This window comes from Phlebotomus papatasi, chromosome 2, assembly GCF_024763615.1.
Source record: "Phlebotomus papatasi isolate M1 chromosome 2, Ppap_2.1, whole genome shotgun sequence".
Lineage (NCBI taxonomy): Eukaryota > Metazoa > Arthropoda > Insecta > Diptera > Psychodidae > Phlebotomus > Phlebotomus papatasi.
In genome coordinates, this window is record NC_077223.1 from 11,926,786 (window position 1) to 11,951,125 (window position 24,340).

General features: G+C 34.3%; 3 protein-coding genes across 3 annotated transcripts; 2 read left to right on the forward strand and 1 right to left on the reverse strand.

The window, feature by feature from the left end:
• Positions 1–688: 688 nt before the first annotated feature.
• Positions 689–10,791, forward strand: LOC129800235 (uncharacterized; the record flags this gene model as incomplete). The annotated part of the gene is made up of 5 exons (XM_055844501.1): positions 689–839; positions 6,649–6,918; positions 7,033–7,053; positions 7,097–7,339; positions 10,307–10,791. Coding segments are annotated over 5 exons (948 nt in total), but the record flags the coding sequence as incomplete, so codon positions are not given.
• A 43-nt stretch (positions 10,792–10,834) lies between these two features.
• Positions 10,835–14,305, forward strand: LOC129803822 (DNA-binding protein RFXANK). The gene is made up of 5 exons (XM_055850634.1): positions 10,835–10,968; positions 11,023–11,310; positions 11,377–11,506; positions 11,563–11,710; positions 14,176–14,305. Exons 1-5 carry the CDS (start codon positions 10,946–10,948, stop codon positions 14,220–14,222), a joined length of 636 nt encoding a protein of 211 aa, XP_055706609.1. The 5' UTR covers positions 10,835–10,945; the 3' UTR covers positions 14,223–14,305.
• Positions 14,306–17,870: 3,565 nt separating this feature from the next.
• LOC129803798 (WW domain-binding protein 2) lies at positions 17,871–22,712 on the reverse strand. Its single transcript, XM_055850603.1, has 5 exons — positions 22,490–22,712; positions 22,068–22,242; positions 18,473–19,115; positions 18,324–18,412; positions 17,871–18,236 (listed from the first exon to the last, which is right to left on the reverse strand). The coding sequence occupies exons 1-5, from the start codon at positions 22,543–22,545 to the stop codon at positions 18,192–18,194; spliced, it is 1,008 nt and encodes a 335-aa protein (XP_055706578.1). The 5' UTR covers positions 22,546–22,712; the 3' UTR covers positions 17,871–18,191.
• Between the last annotated feature and the right edge of the window lie 1,628 nt (positions 22,713–24,340).

Consider the following 24,340-nt stretch of genomic DNA (forward strand, 5'->3'; position numbering starts at 1 on the left):
TTTGAAGAAATTCCCTGCAGCGTTGTAGGGGGAAACGTCAAATTTCTGTCAAAAACGCAATTTTTGAGGAAAATTGCTCCCAATGTGTAGACGCCTTAAATCAAAATCTTATCATTTTAGTTATGAAAATTAATTTTAAAAAAAAAACATTTTTCAACGCATGTATTATTAATAAATAATTTGTATCATCTTAAAATTTTAGAAATGTTAATTGTCTAAGACACTGAACTTGTTTCTTGGGTATATTTCTATTCCCTCTGTTAACCACACGTGATTATTGGTCGTTTTGAATAACAATTTATTAAATCGCTACCAGGAATCCTGTTTCACTAAATAAGTCCAGTAGGAAGTTATCAATAGCCTGAGGGAGTTTTATTGCAGAAATACTTTTATTTTACTCCGTGAAAGTAATACAAAACCTTCAATTTAGATAGATATCCTAACGTGAAATGAGGCGTATGCCTTTTTTCCCCTTTTTTTTTTGGAACTCGATGGGAAATGCATAATAAAAAAAAGGAAGGAAAGGTGAGACTTGAAAATCCAGCACGAGAAGATTGTATAGAGAATTGACTGGAGAGGAGAGTGTATAGTATAGAAAGGAAATTTGCAGAGACGATGAAGAAGACTCCCGGAGTGTACCGATGAATTTGTTGGTGATGAGTAAGATATTTTCCCGTGTGTGTAAATAAAAGTCGTAAATCTGGCGCCGAGGGAGCCAGCGGAAAAGGGTTCAGCAGGTGTCGATGGGGGAGTTGAAAATCTCTCAGATCTATTCGTTGGTGGGAATTTTGTCGAGGAGATCAATGAGACATCCACTGAGGCGTTCATCGTGTATCCAGGTATATGAAGCCGGACAAAAGTCCCCCACCAAAAAATTGGTCCACCCACTCAATATAATCGCGCCCAATGTGTAGTTCTAGGGATGATTTATCGGGCACGCTTAACCGCACTAAGTCGATTAACATCAAATTCCCTGGACAGGGAAATCCATCACGCAAAGAAGAAACCTACCAGATGTTTAATTGACAATCCATCGATTAAATGGACTTTCAATCTCCTTTATTGTGGGTGTTTTTAGATAGTAAAATCAGCTGTCTTATTGGAATATTACTATAACTTTGGAAAAATAGAATTGATCGTTGGCCATTTCCTCCTGGATCCTGTCGAGTAAATTATCTCGCTGAGTGTTGAATTCAGATTAATTTTGATTGATTTTTCATCTAATCTATTCATATGCCTGGTGACTTTCACAGTGTCCAATTTGAACCATGGTACCACATTTACGGGATGGTAAAATTAAATTAAAATTCGGAAATCACGTCACGTTGACTCAGACGACCATCGAAGAGGCGTCTAATGCAAAATGTTTCACTTCTCTGTCTCACACACTTCAAACCATTTCCGGACACCAAAGTTTTCGAGGGACGTGCCCACGGAGAGACACCCATTAGTCACTTCCTCTTTTTCATGTTAATCAGTAGATTGGTTAAAGGTGTCTATAGGTTGTTAAAATTGCTTGACTCTCCTGGGAAATAGTCTAGAAAGATTACCAATTGACAAAAGACAAACACATTGAGAGTCAGTAAATTGTTGATTGAGTGAAATTTTAATTTTTCTTTCATTATCTTTCAATTATCTGTGATAGTTATTTGTATATATGCAGCTATATTTTATAAGCCAGTGTTTCCTTTATAAAGTTCATGCCCTAGTGATTAGGGAGCTTTTTTAATCAATTTCGCATGAGTTTATTTAGGAAAAAACCATCCTAGCTTGAAAGGTTAATAGCTTTCACCTGGAAATTTTGAAGGGCAAGAAAAAAGTAGCAAAAAGATTGTTATGGGATATGTGATTATTTTATAGGAGACACTTTTAGACAATTTTAATTTTATTGAGAGATTTTTAATTTGAAAGTCATTTCATGAATGTCTTAAACAAACTGGAAAATTCAATAAATTCAAAAGGGAATATTGTAGGTATAAATATAAGTTTAATAAATTAAATGACTTCTATTTAAATAGCCGTACCACATGTAAATGGTTTCTTGGTAGAGATCTAAAATAATTGTATTTGTGATGCAGATATCCTGGGTTTGATTTTCAAATAAAATTTGGGTGTTTGAAGGATAATTAAAATTGTGGTACGAAATAAAGTGCATATTCAAAGAAATTCTTATATTTTTTTAAGTAATTTAATTAGCTATTAAAATGAAAGAACTTATTAAAGTCTAAAAATAATCCCTAAATAAAGATATATTGGCAACACACAAAAAAAAATTATACAGCCCCAAAATGTACCTACAGTTGTACTGGGACATGAATCCACAAATTAAAAAAGGACTTAGTGAAATTTTCCAGAAAATATTAAAAGAAATAGGATTTTCTAAAATCAGCTGTTATAAAGTTCACTCATGAATGTCTATCGAAAATATAAAATATTGTTATAGCAAGGGAGACCGGGGTAATTAGACAGTGGTTTCTTTTAGTTTCCCCTAAAACGCACATTGAGCAAAATATTATTTAGTGTGAGTAGGAGCACATCTCCATCGGAGGCAGCCAAAATCCCGAAAGCCAAAATTCCAAAAGCCAAAATCCCGAACGCCAAAATCCGGAAAGGGCCAAGATCCCGGAAGTGAAAATCTCAAAAGCCAAAATCTTGAATGTTCAAAATCCTGAAAGGTGTGAAATTATGGAGGATAATGGCCTCAATTCTGAAACCAAGATCAAGATCAAGAAAATTTCAAGATTTTGGTATTCTGAAATCAAAAAATCAAAATCAAGATGTCAAATCTGTCAAATGTCTTGGAATCTTGAAATCCAAGACACAAACCGTGTGGATATCAAGATTTGCAATTCTGGAACCAATATTTAAAGATTTCAAGACGTCAAAATTCTTGTTTTCTTGAAATAATTCCAAGAACCTTCTGGAGGTGCTTGGAATTTTCAAGATAGTAACAATTCAAAGAGTTTCATATGGAAATGACTATTGATGAGGAATATTTCTATAAGAGATGGTACAAATAGAGAACTACTTTGAAAAATACTGTATTTGACCTTGTAATTTAATCGAAATGGTACGTATTTCTAGATGTACATATCGAAGTACACCACTCAGAGGATATCTGCAAAATAATCACATTATACATAAGCATTTCTTGATTTATCACAGGTCACAAGATTGGTTTGCACTTCCTGTACTCCCGTTTATGGCCTCTCATTTATTCTTTAATACGTCCTATAATTAATTTTCCTAATTTATATGACGAAAATTCAACAAATTCAACAGAGAAATGAAGATATTTGTCAGAAATTATATTTAGTTAAGTGTGGAATATCTTGAAATCTTGGTTCTTAGCTAAGACAATTTAAGTTCCACAAATGCTTCGCGTCAGAATACGAAATCTTGATCTTGGAAATATTTCACAGCTTGAAATTTTGATCTTGATCTTGGTCTCAGAATTGAGGCCAATGTGTAGAAAATTTCCCTTTGCCTCCAGAAAGCGCGAGTGCAATCGTGGGAGTAGCTATGACACTATTAAGAATTCGGGATTTTGGCTTTCTGGATTTTGACCGAGATCCATCCCCATACTCCCTGAAATATTTGTAATTTTAATCCAATCATTTTACAATTTAGATGCCTTTTTTAAAATGCATCTAAATTTATTTTGTCCAGTTTAAAATCGGTGGAAATTTATACCCCGAAATTGGCAACATCTATTCCAGCCGGGGCACATTTATCCAATTTCTCGTATTATTTCTATTATCCTCTCCAGAAAAAGTCAAAAATTAAAAGGGACAGATAATCCTAACCGGCTTATGTAGGTGAGATTCTTAACGTGAGCTAACTCGAAATGCATGCAAATTCGATTTAGAGCTGAAGTTGGGAGACGCCATTCAGTTATTTTGAATCAAATTTGTGAAATTATACAAATTTTGTATTTAAACCAAAATATCAAGGATTTGGATGAACTGATAGAAAAGTGATATATGGATGAAATGTAGACCAGAATGTTCTCTATAATTTTCCCATAGAACATGATCTCATCGATTACTCAGAAGCCAAGATAAGCGAGGTTTTTTGTTTCTTAACTCGTTTTTTCATCCAGAGTGCCCCAAGTAGTCATTTGTTGAGCTTCAACAATTTCAAAGAATTGTTGTATTTTGTGGGACTTTCCATTTAAAACCCTATTTTAAGTATCTTGGTGGAGTAGAGGCAGTCAAATTGGCATCTGAGTGATTTCAAAGCGTTTTTATGGGAAAAATCATTTTTTTTCACACTTAAACGGCAAAATCGGAGTGATAGCGTAGTCTGAGCGGAAAATGATGTATGGACGAAATGTAGAGACAAATGTGTTCTACAATTATGTCGAAGTAATCATCAAAATCGGTTTAGCGACAGTCGAGATAATTGAGGTTATGTGATATTGAAATTGGTTTTTCGACTGTGGCGCCCCTGGTGTTGGTCCCACGAAGTTCAAATATTCTAGAAAGTTGTAGCATTTGGTGAGATCTTTCGTTTAAGCCCTCACTCATCAAAATCGGTCACATAGAACCGGAGATATGATTTTTTGAATTTTGTGAACTTTGACCCCTCATATCTCCGGTTCTGTTTTAACCACAGCGCGCACACGCACCATTTTGGAAACGTCCTAGACTGGACTACAACATACTAAAATTTCATTAACTTGCACAATGCCGTTTTTGAGAAAAATGACTTTGAATTTCGATGAATTTTGACGCTATCACAGCGCCACCTGTGGTGACTTTTTGAACTTCCATCTGAAAGTGCTCATCGAGACGAAACCAAAAAGGTAAAATTTAGGTCGCTATGTTAATTAGAACCGGAGATAGAGGCCGGTCAATGTTCGAACTTTGACCCCTTATAGCTCCGGTCAGGGGTTATGGATCGACTTAAGGTTTTTTTTGTTTGATAGGTATAATCAACGGCTACAACATACTAAATTTTCAGCCCGATGCACAATGGAATTTTTGAGTTATTTAACTTTTAAGATTTAAAAATTTTCTTTTTAAAAAAAGCGCCCCTAGCGGTGGTTTTATGAACTTGCGATGTTAGAAGGGGAAGTGGCATTTCACGAGAGCTTTCCAAAAAGCCCTCACTTTTTAAATTCTGACAATTAGAACCGGAGTTATGGCCATTTTAAGAAATTTTTTTTGGACCCTTATAGCTCGGGTCAGGGGGGTCGGGGGACCTTAAGTTTGGTATTGATGGAAAGCTCTAAGGCCCAGCTATAACATACTAAAATTTGAGTCCGCTGAATGCCATAGGGGCGGAGCTATTGAGAAAACAAAAAAAGGGGGGTCTTCAAAATGGTGGAAGGAGGGGTGGGGGGTGGGGGGTCTATGCACCAAGTTGCAATTTTCACCCGATATATAACCTTTGCCGAAAACCGCAAGTCGATATCTTTTTTAGTTTAGGAGCTATTAAGCTCCAAAGAGCGGCCGGCCGGCCGGCCGGGAACGTAACTTAGCCACATATATATTCGGAATCAGGAAGTGGCGAAACACATTTTGGCCAAATTTGAGGTCAATCGGACGACATGAAATTTTGTTAGGATTATAGTAGGTGAGATTTTGTTAAGAATCTCACCTAATTTTAGAGCTTTAAACTTCACGGTTTCATTAAGGCGAAATCGTAGCAAATCATAAAAACATTACTGTGTTATCACACTTGCACATTAAAATTTTAATATGATTCACATTAATTGTCGCTGGTGAGAGTCTAAATGTGTAATTTGTGTGTTTGAATCATTTTATATTCAAAATTTGATCTATTTGTTGATAAAAAAGTAGACTTGGCCCGCAAAATTTGATATAAATTGATTTATAGCATTAATGCGAAAAATTAATACGATTTTCCCTTTAATTTTTTAATGTGAAAAATATTTATGCTTTAGGTAAATTTAAACTTATTTTTGCAGACCAAGTCCACTTCTTTATCAATAAATAGAAAAACTCCAAATATTAAGTGACTCAAAGACACAAATAACAAATTTGGACGCTCTCAAGCGACAATTAATGTGAATCACATTAAAATTTTAATGTGCAATTGTGATAACGCCGTTAGACAAATTATATAATTTTTTTCACAAATTAAACGCAAAGTATAAAGCTTTATTTCATTTAAACGTTTGGAAAATAAGTCGTAATATAAGATCTCAGTTGTCTGAATCTGCTTCTCCGTTCCCTAAAATAATGGCCAGCTCATTTTATTTTTAACGACTTTGATCATAAGTATTGACAATGAGAATATGATTTATGAGCGTGATATGGTTTACTCAATTTTAGGAGTAATAAAAACCAATGTCTTAATTAATAGTGGTTATTTCTAAAATATTCTCTTAAAAGTTGGTAAATGATATTTTTGGAAAATGTACGTGTCTCGTCTGCCCAAACTTGGCACTTGAATACAAATTTTCCAAAAGCAGGAAATGAAAAGTTTCACTTGAACTCTCAGCTGCAGAGAACTTTGCAATGATTGTGCCTGAGAGTGTCATGAAAATTAGTCAAACTTATTATAAATCCTAATCTTTTAAATAGTTTAAAATAGTCACCTAAATTAATACTAACTTTGTGAAACGTCCAAAATGGATAAAATTAATTTATAAATAATTCTGTGGACTGATCACTAAAGGTCCGGAAGATGTCACAATCAGACGTCCTTCAGAAGGAATCTATCAGCAATCCGTGACTCTCACGGCTCGCATGTGGCCACCCGTTGAGGCAGGTCCGCAAAGGACAGTGTGGGGTTTGCCAGCTGTTGTCTGGGGAGTCGTTATTGGTTGTACTGTGGTTGGTGTGCTCGTTCTGGCCACACTCTTCTTCTGCTGCTGGCTTCTTCCGCGAAGCCGAAAGTTTCTCAGCCCTTCTCGCTGTGGAGCTGCTGTCACCAGCTCATCAGCAGGTGTGTAGTTAATAGATTGAAGAATTCTTTTTTTTTTAATATGTTACTAGTGAAGACAAATCCTATTCCTATCACTCATAAATTATTTTTAATCAATTGCTGCAATATTTGAAGACGCAGGAGGAGGAATTATAAGTGAGTATATATGAAAAAATTTATTTAAAGTTAGAAAAAAAAGAAATTTTATGTATTTTTGAAGTGGCTCACAACCCGCAACCTTGGACAGGTATTCCTGCTCAATATTCTGCTCCAGCTCCTTCAATGCCATCTTCAGCTTCGAAATCCCACGTGTCACAAAAGGCGCACAATTTACGGGATCAAATGCCTGGGAATTTTTGTAGTCTTGTGCCATGTCAGAGCACAATTCCAGATACCCATAAATCAATGTGGGCGATCAATCCACTCTACGCCTCCAGTTCGGGTTGGTATATTTATTACATAGAGGAAAGGAGGGAAAGGATGATGCAGTTTCATGCATACGCAAATTGCAAATTCGTTATTTTATAAGAAATTTCAAAGCAAGGTGAATAGAATTGGATAAATTTTAACTCTTGTTCCAGTTTTTTTTTTTTTTAAATATAATTTATCCGCGTGAAACAGCTTCATCTTATTCTACTTCCTAAAATTTATTAACCCTTTAACGACGAGACAAACAAAACTTCTGAAGCGTTTAACGCCTAAACTTTTCAAAGCCAACAGAGTCTGATGTGGTGTATTTTTTGTCTCTATGAACGATAGGGACAAAAATAGCCCAAAAATTTAAATAATTTTTCTGATGATACCAATGACAGGTAATTTTCACTTTAATGAAAAATACAATGTTTGAGTATTGTAGTTTCTTATTCCAAAACGGTTTTACTTTATAAAAAAATGGAAGTATAAAAAATAAATAAAATAAATTTTTCTATATGAGAATTTAAAAATTCGTCATTTTTTAGTTTAAAAATGTACTATTTAGCAAATAGATGGAGACTTGCAAAAAATATCCTAGATTTCTTCAACCTTTTACTTTACAATTATGTACAAACATCAGAAAAAACTAACTTTAGGTACCGTCGTTGCGGGTGACTTTGCACGTTTTTTCGCTGTTTTTCAACTTTACCCTTTAAAAGTGGATAGTTAAAGTGAAGGAAGGGGGTGAATGGGTAAAATTATTTGTATTCAGTTGTTAATGGCTCCGGCACACCTTTTCGATCAGGAAAATTTCCTGAAGTCGAAATTAGGATCTTTTTCCTTCTTAAAGCTTTTGCATATGACTATCTCATTCTTTCGCACTCTTCTTCTTCTTTTAAATATCACTCGAAATTCAATTTAGCTCAATCAAATTTGGAGTATGAAAGAATGAGATAGTCATATGCAAAGCGTGTGAGAAAGAAAGGGATGTAAATTTTGATTTCATGAAATTTTCCTGATCTAAAAGGTGTGCCGGAGCCATAATGAATGGATTTTGTGCCACTAATACTAATTTTATAAAATTTTACTATGTTAAAAAAAATCAAGAAAAAAGGCTTGCAATTGGGATAAGGTGCGGGTGACTTTGCACTTTTTAATAAATACTAAAAAATCAACAATTTCTGATAATAAACGACAATGAAGATCTTCACATCTAAGGGTAAGATGCACGAGATCTACAAGATGACATGATCGCCATCTTGATTTGACGTTTTTCTCTCTCTCTCTCTGTTTTATGTTTTGGCTGTCAGACTCAATCAGGTCCATATAGCCATTTCGCTTACTCTCATTTACATACGAGTTCCATTTGTTTTTTTTCCCATATTTTTGTTCCTCTCATCTCTCCCTATCATTTTTCTTTTTGCTCCATCACAAATCCTTTTTTTTTGTTCCCTTATCTTTTATCATACTTCCTTCTTAATATTTTTGCGTTCAGTTTGTAGCTTTTTTTTTAAAGGACGGTGAAAAACTGTTTTCCTATTATTCACCGGACGCGCTTCGATCAAGGATCGAACCGAGGGCCTCTGCGTCACAAAGCCAACACTTTGCCCATTGAGCTACCGAGACCCCTGCATGAGACACCAAAAAAATGCACGTCAACTTTGACGTTTTTATCTGCCATTTTGAATAACTGTCAAAATCTAAAACAGGTTCGATTGGGTTGAAATTTTAGTATGTTGTAGCTGATATCAAGACCTTTTCAGAACGTATCTATGTCCCGGTCTACGTCAAGTATTTACCTAGATACAGAGGCTCAAAGTTTAAAATTTTGTAATACTCATATTTTGGCGGTCTTTATTTTTTAATATTCAATATTTGAAACCTAAACGAAATGCCTCAGTAACCATTAAAAATGGTTGAGACTTTTATTTTATATATTTATTTACTCTAACATAATTAAAAAAATAAACGAAAAGTGCATTTAATTATTTTTTTTTATTTTTCATCTTTGCGAAAATAGTTTTTAAGATTCTTTAATAATTCGCTGTTATAAACAAAAACATTACTTTTCGTTTTTTTTGTTTGTTAGATCTCATCGCCTAACGATAGCGCTGTCTTTTTTGTGATAGTTTTGATAAAAGAAGCTCCCTGTAGTTCTGTATTCATGAAATTGTCAAAATTTTGAACTTGGAGCCCCTATATCCAGGCAATCACTTGAGCTAGGTAGGATTTTATATATGATCTGAAAAGGCCTTGACATCAGCTACAACATACTAAAATTTCAGCTCAATCGGATGAGATTTTTGTTTTGACAGTTATTCAAAATGGCGGACAGAAACGTCAAATCAAAATGACGACCATACCATCTTGTAGATCTCGGTCATTTTATCTTAAGTTCTCAGAAAATTGGATAATTTTTAGCCAAATACTTCTATAATAAAGCTTTAGAAAGATCATCATATACATAAATCATGCGTTCTTAGGAAGATAATAGGGGAAAAAAATATTTTAATAAAAATAATCAACAAAATCGAAGTGGATTATTCTAGCCAGATAAATTTAGATTGGATTTGGGCAATTTACTACTCTGAAATCGATTTTGGAATTGCACCTTCAGATAACTTTTTCACGGAGGCATTTTTTGACAAAATACTTATATTAGCATTTTATTGACTATTACTGAGACTACAAGAATCCTTTTGGGAATCATTGTACCTTACTTGGTACATAACATATCCCTATATACTTTGACATGGTAGACCGGATCGGCGAAGACCATCAATAAGTGCTAGAATATATGAAACTTACGGACAGCAGAGTGCAAAGTTATCCCCCGAGTGCAAAGTCACCCGCAACGACGGTAGTCAGGAAAAATTATTTTCTTTATGGTACACCGGTGTTCCAATCGTCCTTAAAAGGGTTAAATACACAAATAAGGAAATATTTATAAAATTTTTACGTATTAAAATCATTTTAAGATTGCTTTTTCTTGTAGTTCTTAGCGAATCCGAAGAGTCTTCATATAGGACGAGATCTTTGCCATCGTGGGGAAAGGGTGCCAAACAGAGACCCGTCTCAACAACGGATGATCTCGAGGAACTCTACGCGAAGGTGAATTTTAGTAAGAAGCGACGGAATCGCATGCGAAATGACGAAGCTGCAATAATTGCATTATGTCGCTCAAGATCTCAGAATTTAGCTGTTTTGCCCCTCGAACGAGAAGGAATAGTTGTGTACGATGAGAGGACAGCCCTCTAGAAAAACCTAAACCACCAATTTATTAATTTGGACATTTTTCTAGAGCACATGGATTGTCCCTTGCGATACTAGTCATAGTTTATTACCGGACCATGGTAAATATCATATCAACCGAATTGACAAATAATTTCTAGAAAATCCTAGATGTGCAATGATTTCTTCTAGCCAATTTCTTTTGTAACTATCCTGAGGAATAAATAAAATTCTTCAGTATCGGATAAAGGGGTTTTGTTTAATTTTTATAACTACATATTTTTGAGGCATATTTTTCCCACGAGAGCCATGTAAAAGCAGCCGTTGTTGTGTTACAAAATTCAATTCTGCCGTTGGAGACTTGCGTGGAAGTTGTCTGCTTCTGTCAGTTAGTCTCCAAAAGATGTCTTCCCAAGAAGATTCCTGGTAAAAATATCGTCAAAAGTCCATTTTTTTTATTACAATGTCTTACTCTACTAGCTCTAGGTGGGACTTCAACAGTTCCTTGTTACTTTCCGGACGACGGAAAAGCGCCTTCATTCCATATAGACCCACAAATACTGTACTAACGAACCTCCAGCGAGGAAATACTGAGACAGATGGCTCGGAGATTTCGCTGAACTTCCACGAAAAAAGTGGTCAGGGTGAAATCACCGAGGAAATGGTGAAAGAACTCTCTTCTGTAGATGTTCTAGATCAATTCCAATTCACACCACTTCACTGGGCATGCTACTATGGCCAGTTATCGTCAGTGAGGACACTGGTCCAGTGAGTCTTCTTATTCTTACCGGGCATTGTCCCACTTTAGATAAAATAATCACTGTTTTTTTTTAGATGTGGAGCTGATGTCAATAAGCTCGCTCCAGACTACATTTCGCCCCTTTTGCTAGCATCAGCTGGAGGGCACAATGAAATTGTAAAGTACCTCCTGCAGCACAAGGCAGATATCAATCATACAGACGTTGTAAGAATTGCTGCAGTTGACTTCTAAATCCTTGCTAAGAATTTCATATCTTTTAGGTCGGAAATACGGCACTAATGTATGCTTCTGCAGGAAATCATCCACACACCTGCAACGAATTAATTGCATTCCATCCAAATCTCACGGAATCCAATGAGAATGGGGACACTGCTTATTCCCTGGCCATCAAAAATAAATCTCATTTAGGTACAAATCTAAATAACTAGGGTAAAATGAGGTAATTTGGAATCATTTCTATACACTGAGAAAAAAAAAGAGGGTGCGATTAACTTTTTTTCCTCGTAACTTTAACACTTTTTAAGTGTAAAAATATATCAATATTTTCTAATGTTAATTTTACACCATTTTAAGTGTAAAATTAACATGAAAAAGGGTAACTTTAACCCCTAGTACACCTAAAAAGCATAATATTAACACCGATTTCGGGTCAATAATGCAGGGTAAAATTAACATTTCCGGAATGTTATTTTAACTTTTTCGTATTTCTCTCAGTGTACGAATTTTGAGATTTCTTCACTGTTTCAGATGGGCAAAGAGAAAAAGAAAACCATTAAAAAGTCCAAAATCATTCAATAAGTATTAACTGTTGATTTATGATGATTTTTCCTTAAAGAAATGTTACACAAGATCTAATATTAAAAATTTCAAACGGGAGTTTTAGGAAGACTTTGGGAAAGCTTTTGATCGACTTTTCTCAAAAAAAAAAGCTGAAATTATTCCCTTTTAGACGAGCTTTTAGGGACACTCTCAAGCTTTCATTGTCTGTACCAAAATTATTAAAATCGGTTCAGTAATTAATTTGTTTTTGACACAATTTTTGAAAGAAACTTACGCTAACACTTTTGAGACTTTAGAGCAGACTTGAGCTCGTTAAAAGTCGTGTAATATCGGAAATTTTGTGTTGATAATTTTAATGGAAATTACAGATAGCCATACTGGTAACACTAATCCCGTTCATTCACGGCTTGATATCTTTGTCGGAAGACGGATAGCTGTTCACTATACGTCCTTTAATTAAAATCTTGTAGAAACACAAGGAAATTAAATGCAAATATCACTTCAAATGGAAAGTTCTTAAATCGCGCGCAATTCAACTGTGAGAGAGAGATAGAGACACAAACAACTCACTTGACAAACGTCTGGCGGCGCTGCGGTTGCAAAAAATCTCTAAAATGCCACAAAATATTTTCTTCTCTATTTTATGCTTATTAGCAGGTCGTGTACCTTCTTCAAATATGTACTTTTGCATTCCTTATTGACCAAAATAGTGTTGTACAAAAGGGTTTTTCTCAAACCTATCCTGAATTTTGGGACAGCTCAAAAGAATATGAGTCTTCCAGCTCAAAATTTCATCCCAATGTTTTTCTTGTATTATCGACAATTATTCACAATTAACCCAAATAACTGTATTCACCTAATTTATTAAGAGGAATTTCTTGTGAAAATGACTTAACTCTAAGAAATTAAACAATTTTCACATTAAAAAAACTCTCATTTTTTCCATGTGAATTTTTGCGGCATTTCGAAGAATACCAACAGGCACCACCAAATTCACTTCGGCTTTTCTGTTAGCTCAGGCCTGCTTTAGAGTGTTTTTAATAAATTTTTGGTCAATTTCCCGATAGGTTCTTCAAGGAAAAGTCTTCTTGATGTTTTTAGCGAGCTTTCAGCTTAAGAAATTTGCAAAGCTCATCCAGAGTAGATTTAAATTATGTTATAAAACACAAAAAAAAATGTATATCGGAATTTTAACCGAGAAAAACTCATTATTCAGAAATGTATAAGAGAATTTTAGGTAGAAGTGTTCTCGTCTTTATAAATTATTTGAATATTATAATAAATAAGTAAATTTTAAAGAGAAAGCTTTTAAATAGCTTAAAATTTTAAACAGAAACAACCATAAATTCTAATGTTGACTTTGATAACTGGTAAAAAAGTTTAACTATACGAGCTACTTTAAATGATCAAAATCAGATTTAAATAGAAACTTAAAACGTTTTTGTATGTTTGTCCAAATTTATCAAAATTGGTGCAAAATGGATCAAATAACAGAATTTCCTCGAATAATAAATAAAATCAAATAATCCCCAAATACCTTCAATGATAAGCTTAAATTCATTAAGATTGGATTAAAATTAGTTTTTCGTGTGACTTTTCGAGAAAACTTTTGTTCTTTTCGTTCAAAAAACGTTTTTTTTTGTGGGGTAATCCTCCAAAAATATTCTCATCAAATACCAACTGACATTCTATTCAAAATTTGGCTCCCCTCTAACTAAAATCCTGGTTACGTCCTTGTTAAGCCAAACGACTCAATTTATAATCAGGCGAAATGTTTAAGAAAATTTTCAGTGAAAATAATCGTCAAAGACAAATGGTCTATTGGATTTTGGAAAACCACAAAAATTGCTTACCAATTTCAATTTCGAGGCATTTGGGAATTGGATTAAACTTCCAGTCCTGTGACCATTTTACGCTCAAGAGTATTTATTTGTGTTTTTCTTGTAATTTCTTGCGTATCTAAAATAGAGACGAAAACTCAAAATTCTGAATTCTGAATTTGAAATTATTCTGAATAAGCCCATTTAATCCTTATTTTTTTCAATTTTAAGGCTTGTAATTAAAAGAAAAATAAATAAATTTTGTACTTTCAGCTCAAGCAGTTCTGGAAAATCACATATTTTCATACTTTCTCAAATGAACATGTTCTCTGGAAATATTGAAGAGAAATAATGGCTGTTATGTAATTGTAATTATCTGCAAATAAGAAATTTTAAATTTCAATATTTTGTTTTATTTAATTTTAAAAAAGTTTAGATATAATAATTTTCGAGCGTACTTATGGATTTTTAAGTTTTAGCTGAGACACTTTAAAATCTTTTATTTTTCTTGAACAGCTTTAATTCGTAGCAGGAAATAACAGTAGGGGAAAGTACTCTCCTTTCCAACGTTCATGCCCTCGAATAATGTGAATTTCTTTTACTTATCCTAAAATATTTCCACATGATTGTCACATAATTATCAATAATTGATAATAAGATAATTTAATATTTAATGGAAATGTGTAAGTCTCTTAGGAAAACTTAAAAAAAAAATTAATATGATTCGAAGGTATGAACGCTCGAAGGGAGAGTACTTTCCCCTATGTTCGTAGATAGAGGATTAGACATTTTTGAAAATTGTTTAGTTCTTCTCATGGCCAAATGGGGTGATTTGTGGGCTTTTCTTATGTGTCCTGGGGATTCTGTGGAAGGCGCCACGATCTGAGGTATCGCTCACTTCGTAACTGATGGTATTTGAGAGATTGGAATGAAGTTTTGGAGATATCTATGGAAAAGATCACAACAGATTTACTTTGTTACTGTACAAGTGAAGTTGCATTATTAGAATGATGTGGGGACAGTGCTGGAGACTTGAAATTCTGGAGTTATGAAGGGATTGACTAAGCCCTAGGGATCCCAGCTTGGGGACGAACGCAACAATTTACTGCTCGAAACTTCTTTATCAATCGTGTGAATCATAATAACTCAACCAAAGAAATGAAAATTAAGCGAAGAATTTTAATGGCCAAATACAACGTAGGTGTGCCTATTAAAACCATCCTTGCGTTAGAAATCATTAACTCTTTAACACAGACGAAATGCTATTAAGTTCCAATCCAAGATTCTTTGCAAGAAGTCACATCCTTTATATTTCAAAAATACTTAATGTTGAAAAAATCGGAAAATGAGACGAATCTCAGTTTTTTTTTCACAATTCTTCCTGTATGCATTCAACCTCTTGCACTTTATTTAACTCTTTCGTCTCTTTTGGGACTCTAGTACCCAAAGAAGCATATGAATATTCTATGAAAAACAATGTTTTTAATTATTCAGAACCGATAAAAATCCGATTCTTGTGGATGATTACATACTATAAGGATGTCCAAATATGAGATATTTTTTTGTAGGACCTCAATTAATTCCTGAGCTTAGATATTTTTGATTAAAAATTGTGAAATTGGCTTGCAGCATATGCTGCGGTCCGGAAAGAGTTAAAGATTTATTTTACGATTGAGGAAATAAGTTGTTTATCTGAAAAATCAAGGGGGAGATATTAGCTTGGAAGTGGTGTACACTGAGGTGGAAGTACTGCGGAAGTGGAAGTCTCAAAAAATTAAATGATCTTTGCTTTTTTCATTTAATTACAATAAGAAAAGTGCTGATAAGCATACAGCGCAATTAAAGCTTATCCTAAAAGACTAAAAATATGCCAGTTTTTGTCGCAATTATCGTCAATTCCTCATTAAAATCCTCGTTAAAAAATTCAAATATCGTTCACCTACGCATTCTGTTGCAATGGAGGAAACTTAATTGAATGCCTTCCAAAACTTGAAATTTAAAATTACGATTTTCAGTTGAAAAGTATTCTAGTGTAATAAGTAGTCGATTCCTTGAGATGGTTTTGCTACTGAAAACTATCTGGAATGACTAAAACTAAATTACCAGGATATTAATTTATCCTACAACTTTCAGAAAAAAAATTAAGAATTAAAAAAAATGAAAAATATGGAGACATTAGAATATTTAAAAAAATATAAATAATTAATATTATACAATATTTATTACTCAAGTTCTGAAATATTATTTTTAACACAACGACTAAAGTAGTGTAAATCAGAATCTGCAATAATTATAAATGGTTCTTGTATTTTTGAGATTTAATTCGACAATATATTTTTTATTACAAACTTTTTTGTCTTCAAAAATAATATATTTACCATAGAACGAAGTTTTTTTTTTTTAGAAACATGGAACTTTTATGATAAACTGGGCTTTCGCATCTTTTGAGACCAAGTATATCATGGTTCATATAGAAAATGCCTTTTCTACATTCTTTAAAATATTAGTTTTTTTATAGATGATGATTTAAACAAAAAGATTGAAAAAATACTGTTAATACTCTTGGTAGAATTTTAGATATTTTTAGAACTATGTAGTCTAAAACCGTGAGTTTTTCAGTCTAAAACTTTTGGCCATTGATTGGTAGGGAATTCCTAATTTATTTTTTATTATATTCTATCATGTTCGAATCAACGTCAAATACTTTTAAAAAAAATTCTGTTTAATGTAACACATAACAAAACTTTAAAAATGAATATTTATGTATGTTAAAAAAATTAAGCACAGACTACTTTTTTTATTGTTTTATCAATAAATCTAGATATTTATGTTCATTTTGTTAGTTACCGAAAAACGGCATATTTGAGATAATCCTTGCAATCAAGTTTTTTTCAATATTAAAAATTAGATATAAAAAAAATGATTTATGTTGACAATTAAATTAGCAATATTGATTTTCATGAATGCGGGTGACTTTGCACATATACTGACGGTAGTTGTTCTACTAGGTTTAAATTATAAACACGTACCTAATAAAAATAGAAAATTACACGAATTTTTACTAATTAGTTTGTGGATTTTAATTTTTTTTTTTAGAAACAATAATAGTTTATTAAAGAAACGAATATTGTAAATATAACTGTTAGCGATTTTTTTTAAAACAACATTTGAGTTGCACCGGAATATCAAAACTAACAAACTAGCAATAAAAATAATTTGGAATTTTAAAAAAAGTGATAAAATTAGCTTTGAATAAAGTAATGAGAATTAGAAAATAGTTCTTTAAGTTTTGTTTAATTAAAAAAAATAGTTAAGTGATGATACACTGTTTGTTTCTATGCGAAATTCTTGATTCATATTTTCTTCTGAATTCTATTTTTGTTATTTTACATATTTGTTCTTCGTGAAAAAGTGAATTTATTAAAACATTGAAATTTGCAGAGTAATTCCGCATGAATAAGTTTTCCAGATTTATATAGAAAATAAGTCTTCCAATAGAAATTTTTAAAATAGAGATTTTATTTTCAGTTGAATTAAAATGCAATTACGATATCCAAAGGAATGAAAAATAATAATCCAACTGTTCAAGAAAATTCAAATTAGATTTTAGTCGTTTCTTTTAAATTCAAACGCCGGAAGTGCTCGGAAGTGCTTAGAAGTGCCAGAAGTGCTGGAAATCACCTATGGCACTTCCGGAAGTGTGGAAGTCTTTGAAGTTTTCCATACAAATTTAGGAAGTGCTGGAAGTGGTGTACACAATTTTTCGACTAATATCTCCCCCTTGTGAAAAATATAATATATATTTTCTTAAGTCACTTACCTTACCTAACAAAATTTTCTCACAATAACTTTTGCTAAGAAGAAATAAGATAGTTTGGATCGTTTGGATCATATCCGAAGAACATCCCGATGAATAGTGACTTCGCAATACTTTATATAGGCACATTCTTTTTCACAAGACAATAACAAATTTTTAAACATTTGTAATTTTCAATATTACATTTGCAAAGATATTAATAATACTTTTATAGCATTTTGAACTATACACAAAATATACAAAGATTCATAAACATCATTATAATAGTGCTAATTTATCCACATAACATCTGTTTTTTTTTTGTTGTTGTTTCCAAAGAGACCAATGCGATTCGTTTCAATATGGAATTTATATAGAAAAATGTGTCCTCTGCTTCTTTTTCAATTCTTCACAGGCAATTTATCAGCCTTGCGTGGTAAATAGTTTATTGTTGAGAAGGCGACATATTCAAAAGCCATAAAAATTCGTAGTTTTACTGATGCTTCTTAGCCACAGAGTTATAGCTTGGAGGCTGCTCCTAAAGATATTATTAAAAAAAAAATGGAAAACAATTTTCCATTTTAATAAGGATGTTTCTATAACTCCCAAAGAGATAGGTACTTACATAGTATGCCGGAGGAGGTGGAACGTAAGCTGTTTGTGGTTGATTGGGATCATAGTAGGCGCTCTGGGCGGCTTCGGATTCTTTTGAATCTGCAAAAGACGTATCGTTGCGATTAACTCATCTCAAATAGTCACTTCACCAAAAACTACTCTGTGGTTGCTGTGGTGGAACCGTAAATCCCATGGCTCCAGGAGCTGAAGGATATCCTGGTGCTGATGGGTAACTTGGGGCTGAAGCATTGGGATATCCTGCACCCGGCTGCCATCCCATTCCTTGCGGCTGGAAGCCTCCTCCTGGAGCCTGTCCAGAATAATTTCCAGGCGGAGCACCTGGATAGCCAGGAGGAGCCTGACCCGGGTAGCCTCCTGGGTATCCATTCTGCTGCGGTTGAGATGGATAGCCAAAGCCGCCAGGGCCTCCAGCCGCTGGTGGTGCTATTCCTGGATAGGGTGGTGGATTTGGTGTCATGAAAACACTATCCTGGGGCGGCTGATTGGGAAATGCTGCCGTCTGAGGAACCCATCCGTAGTAGCCATTGGGATTGGGAGTATATGCTGGCGGAGGAGCAGCATACCAATCTCCCGATGGTGGCTCATATGGCGGTGGGGCGTCTTGGTGGAAATGACGCCTGGCCATCTGGACGGCTCTCAGCATGGCCTGCGCAAAATCAATGGCACCACCAGCCTTAAAGAGCAATTTGAATTTTGCTTCTCCCACAAAATTCCCATTCTCCTGAGCGCGCACCTTGCCCTTGATGTAGTTCGCTCCAAAAACTGGCTGTTCCACTTCAACCTGAAAGAACCAGAAAATCAGGAACGTCTGCTCTAATTTATTGCATTTTAGTTAGAATTCATACACTGAGAAAAAAACGGGGGTGCGATTAACTTTTTTTAATCATAACTTTAACACCTTTTAGGTGTAAAAATATATCAACATTTTTTAATGTTAATTTTACACCTTTTAAAGAGTAAAATTAACATGAAAAAGGGTAACTCTAACCCCTAATACACCTAAAAAGCATAATATTTACACCGATTTCGGATCAATACTTCAGGGTAAAATAAACATTTACGGAATGTTATTTTAACTTTTTCGGATTTCACTCAGTGTATAGAACTTTTAATCCAATGAAAAACTATATAGGGCACACCAGAGTAGAATAAAGCCGGCTTAAGACCTAAGGTTTAGGTAAATGGCTTAACTTCTCTAATTTCTTCCAAGATTAAATTTTTCAGAAAATTTTCTTAAGATTAGTTATTAAGAGCAAATGATACATCAGACTTTGAAAACCCATTAAAATTGTTATTTAGGATTTCGGGGCCTTCAAAAACTGGGCTTAGCCTTCAATCTGAAACCCGTATAAGACAGGGATAGAATTAGACAGTGGGGTGTCATAATTTTCCATAAAAAGAATATTGAGTAAACTAGTATTTATTCAGAGTAATTCACTCTCTTCCTATTCATTAAAATAGGGACTTATCAGTCAGTGTTATCTCACTTGCACATTAAAATTTTAATATGAGTCACATTAATTGTCGCTGGTGAGAGTCCAAATGTGTAATTTGTGTGTTTGAATCATTTTATATTCAAAATTTCATCTATTTGTTGATAAAAAGGTAGACTTGGCCCGCAAAATTGATATAAGGGAAGAGTACCGGCGATCGGCAGTGTTCCTCGGATCGTCAGCTTATTACCATATTGTTGCACTAATTCAAATAATTTTTTAAAAATCAGTAGCTACTTTTTATCATATAACTATCACCAGAATGCATTGCATTAGTCCAGATTTAATTTATAAAAATAATTTTCCGTGAAACACCTGATTAAATTCGTGACGATCCGAGGTACAGAGCACTTAGTTGAAATGACACCTACTTTTTAATAATTTATTGTAATAATTTAAAATTTAAATACATAGATATTGTTATATGGATCATCAATATATCGATTAGCATACTCAAAAGTACCAAATAGTTTTTTGAGACTTATATTTTCAACTAAATATCGAGCATGTCTCTTAACATTCCGATCCGGGGTGCTCTTCCCTTAAATTGATTTATAGCATTAATGCGAAAAATTAATGCGATTTTCCCTTTAATTTTTTAATGTGAAAAATATTTATGCTTTAGGTAAATTTAAACTTATTTTTGCAGGCCAACTCCACTTCTTTATCAATAAATAGAAAAACCTCAAATATTAAGTGACTCAAAGACACAAAATAACATATTTGGACGCTCACAAGCGACAATTAATGTGAATCACATTAAAATTTTAATGTGTACACTGAGAGAAAAACGGGGGTGCGATTAACTTTTTTTCCTTATAATTTTAACCCTTTTTAGGTGTAAAAATATATCAACATTTTTTAATGTTAATTTTACACCTTTTTAAGGGTAAAATTAACGTGGAAAAGGGTAACTTTAACTCCTAATACACCTAAAAGGGGTAATATTTACACCGATTTCGGATCAATACTGCAGGGTAAAATTAACATTTCCGGAGTGTTATTTTAACTTTTTCGGATTTCTCTCAGTGTAAGTGTGATAACGCCATAAGACTAATTCATGAATGTATTTCATAAATTGCAGGCAAAGAAAAATTTCATTTGCTGACTAACTCTGCTTTATTCTCTTCTAATTGGTAATTAAATTGTTAACTAAAGCTTTTCTTTGCACTCAGTTCGCTATCTAAAAGTTAATGAATCTTGATGCAAGTGGAACAATGACACATCTTATCTTGCACAAATACACAAGAAGATGTATTGTATACAAAATAAGGCTTCAACAGTAGCCACAGTATTTTTCACATTTTGATAAATTATTCACAAACAGGCTTACAAATATTTTTTTTTTATAAGTAGTAAGTACAGTATTTTTTAAACAAGAAATTCTCTGTTAATAATTAGGGTAAGTGTGCCAAATTCTGGCCAGCTTGCAATTTCGGCCACCTTTTTTGTTCCTCGAATTTCCATAAACTTTTAGTTTTTACGTACTCTAGAGATTATACAATGCAAAAGAATAACAAAAATTGTAGCTTCGACAAACGAGATGACGTGAAAAAGGCATTGGAAGAATTCCTGAAGGGCAAGGAACTATGAGAATGAAGGTGGCCGAAATAGGGCACCAAAGCTATGTTTATATTTTTATTCATTTTAAAATGTATTAAGAATGATTTTAGAGTAAATAAAGACAATAAACTGCCTACAAGGTTCTAAGCAACACTCCTTAAGTAGAAGGAATAAAAAAATCAATTTCTATTAAAGATATTACATTTCAAACTTGAGACTTTGGCGCTTGCATGCAACTATGCCGAAATTTGGCACACTTACCCTACCCTTGCGAAAAATTCAGAATTAGATAATATTCAAAATTATCATATTTTACCCTACCATTGATTCATCAAATTTAACAAAACTTGGGGTAAAATTTTTAAATTGGTACAAATTTATACCAATTTTTTACCAAATACTACAAATACCAAGTTCGTAGTTGGAACACTTTTCACTTCTGACTATAATTTTTCCATGGGAAAATTATCTAAACTTTTCTCGATATTTATAAAGGAGACAAGAACAAAAGGAGCCTATCGTATATGCATTTTTCAGGAGCCTATCGTATATGCACTCTTGCTCTGAGCGACACTTATGTTTGTCTTTAAGCTTAGAATTTTCTAGATTGAGAAATACCCTGTCATATGACTACAGTGCATTAAAAAAAACGCCATTGGGTCCGGAAAGTAACTTACATCGTTGAGGGATACGAAGGGAAAACTGAAGGATTGCAGAGGATCAGATGATTTGTTATTATTGAAGATCATTCTGTGTGTTGTCAAGTAGCATCTTCCCACTTTGGTTCCTTTAAACATTGGGCCGCTTTGACCAGAAAACTCCATTGATACATTATCGCTGAAGAGGAGAATGCTACAAAGGTAATAATGAAAGTAAGATTCTGTGTCACAAAGCGAAAGTGTGGCAGATGAACAAAAATCTTGCAACTTTCCAGTGGATTGTGGCAATAATTTAACATTATGTTGCATTCCAAATGTTGTGTAATTCCATACTCATATTTTTTTTTCACTGATCAACTCTGTGACACAATGAAAGCTGCGCAATTTTTATCGTCATATACCACTAGCTTTTTTTTCCATCCAATCCATAATCCACTCACCATTCTCCAGCATGAATGAGAACGCCATTGTTGGCATGAGCTGTATTCACAGACATTTCTCCTGGCAAGGTAAATCTTTCTCACTTGAAGATATTTCTGAAAATGCCAAAAAAAAAACCACTCACTTTTCTATACTGAATGACTAACTTAGTAAATTGAGAATCGGGGAGATGTTATCACTCTGGCTTGTACTGTCGCACTGTCAGTACTTCCAATACCGAAAGAGCTCGGCTACCAGAAAGTTCCGAGTTTATGCGAATAGCCCAAGATGTATTACCTCAAATCTCCCAATGAAACGTACTCTGTAAGCTTCGAAAATCAACCAGTTCTTTATTATACTTGATTTGAAGTTTGAAGTGACCTAAAGACGAGTATAATTCCTCATCTGCGAAGCACAATAATCTCAATTTAAAAAATATTTACTAAAGATATAGATAGAACAAGAAAAAAACAATAGAAAAATAATTTCCCAGAGTGCTTTAACCAGGAACACTAACTGTTAATAAGAGGAAATGAACTTTTTTGATAAAAAATGCAATTTCAGCTCTCTGACCCTTATACTTTCCAATTTTAAACAGTTCAATTTAAATACAAATATTTATTATAGGGATTTTCAATTAAAAAAAATTCTCATTTCCTCAGGTTATTCTGGAAGTAAAATTTAAATAAAATGATGAAAAGGATGGGATAGGAAACATTCCAATGTCAAAGCTCCCAAAATGTTATTGATATGTAGTTTTGAACATCAAGACAATTTACTTGGAATATAATTCTTTCATGCATTACCAAGGGCTAACTCATTTCGGGGAACTCGAGCCAATCTGACCAGGGAACCCACGGGGAACCCGGGGAACTCTCAGGGAACCCGGGGAACCCATACATTTTTCAGGGAACTCGGGGAACCCATACATTTTTCAGGGAACTCTCAGGGAACCCGGGGAACCCATACATTTTTCAGGGAACTCGGGGAACCCATACATTTTTCAGGGAACTCTCAGGGAACCCGGGGAACCCATACATTTTTCAGGGAACTCGGGGAACCCATACATTTTTTCAGGGAACTCTCAGGGAACCCGGGGAACCCATACATTTTTCAGGGAACTCTCAGGGAACCCGGGGAACCCATACATTTTTCAGGGAACTCGGGGAACCCATACATTTTTTCAGGGAACTCTCAGGGAACCCGGGGAACTCTCGGGGAACCCGGGGAACCCATACATTTTTTCAGGGAACCAGGGGAACCCATACATTTTTTCAAGGAACTCGGGGAACCCATATATTTTTCAGGGAACTCTCAGGGAACCCGGGGAACCCATACATTTTTTCAGGGAACCAGGGGAACCCATACATTTTTTCAAGGAACTCGGGGAACCCATACATTTTTCAGGGAACTCTCAGGGAACCCGGGGAACCCATACATTTTTCAGGGAACTCGGGGAACCCATACATTTTTTCAGGGAACTCTCAGGGAACCCGGGGAACCCATACATTTTTCAGGGAACTCTCAGGGAACCCGGGGAACCCATACATTTTTCAGGGAACTCGGGGAACCCATACATTTTTTCAGGGAACTCTCAGGGAACCCGGGGAACTCTCGGGGAACCCGGGGAACCCATACATTTTTTCAGGGAACCAGGGGAACCTATACATTTTTTCAAGGAACTCGGGGAACCCATACATTTTTCAGGGAACTCTCAGGGAACCCGGGGAACCCATACATTTTTTCAGGGAACCAGGGGAACCCATACATTTTTTCAAGGAACTTGGGGAACCCATACATTTTTCAGGGAACTCTCAGGGAACCCGGGGAACCCATACATTTTTCAGGGAACTCGGGGAACCCATACATTT

Bases quoted from the DNA above. Each gene is read 5' to 3' on its own strand.
- LOC129803822 (XM_055850634.1), top strand. From the start codon at position 10,946: ATGTCTTCCCAAGAAGATTCCTG. The intron at 11,507-11,562 runs GTAAGAATTGCT...CATATCTTTTAG, and splicing joins ATATCAATCATACAGACGTT to GTCGGAAATACGGCACTAAT. The intron at 11,711-14,175 runs GTACAAATCTAA...TTGTACTTTCAG, and splicing joins CAAAAATAAATCTCATTTAG to CTCAAGCAGTTCTGGAAAAT.
- LOC129803798 (XM_055850603.1), bottom strand. From the start codon at position 22,545: ATGTCTGTGAATACAGCTCATGCCAACAATGGCGTTCTCATTCATGCT. The intron at 22,243-22,489 runs GTGAGTGGATTA...TTACCTTTGTAG, and splicing joins CTCATTCATGCTGGAGAATG to CATTCTCCTCTTCAGCGATA. The intron at 18,413-18,472 runs GTAGTTTTTGGT...CGTCTTTTGCAG, and splicing joins TCCACCACAGCAACCACAGA to ATTCAAAAGAATCCGAAGCC.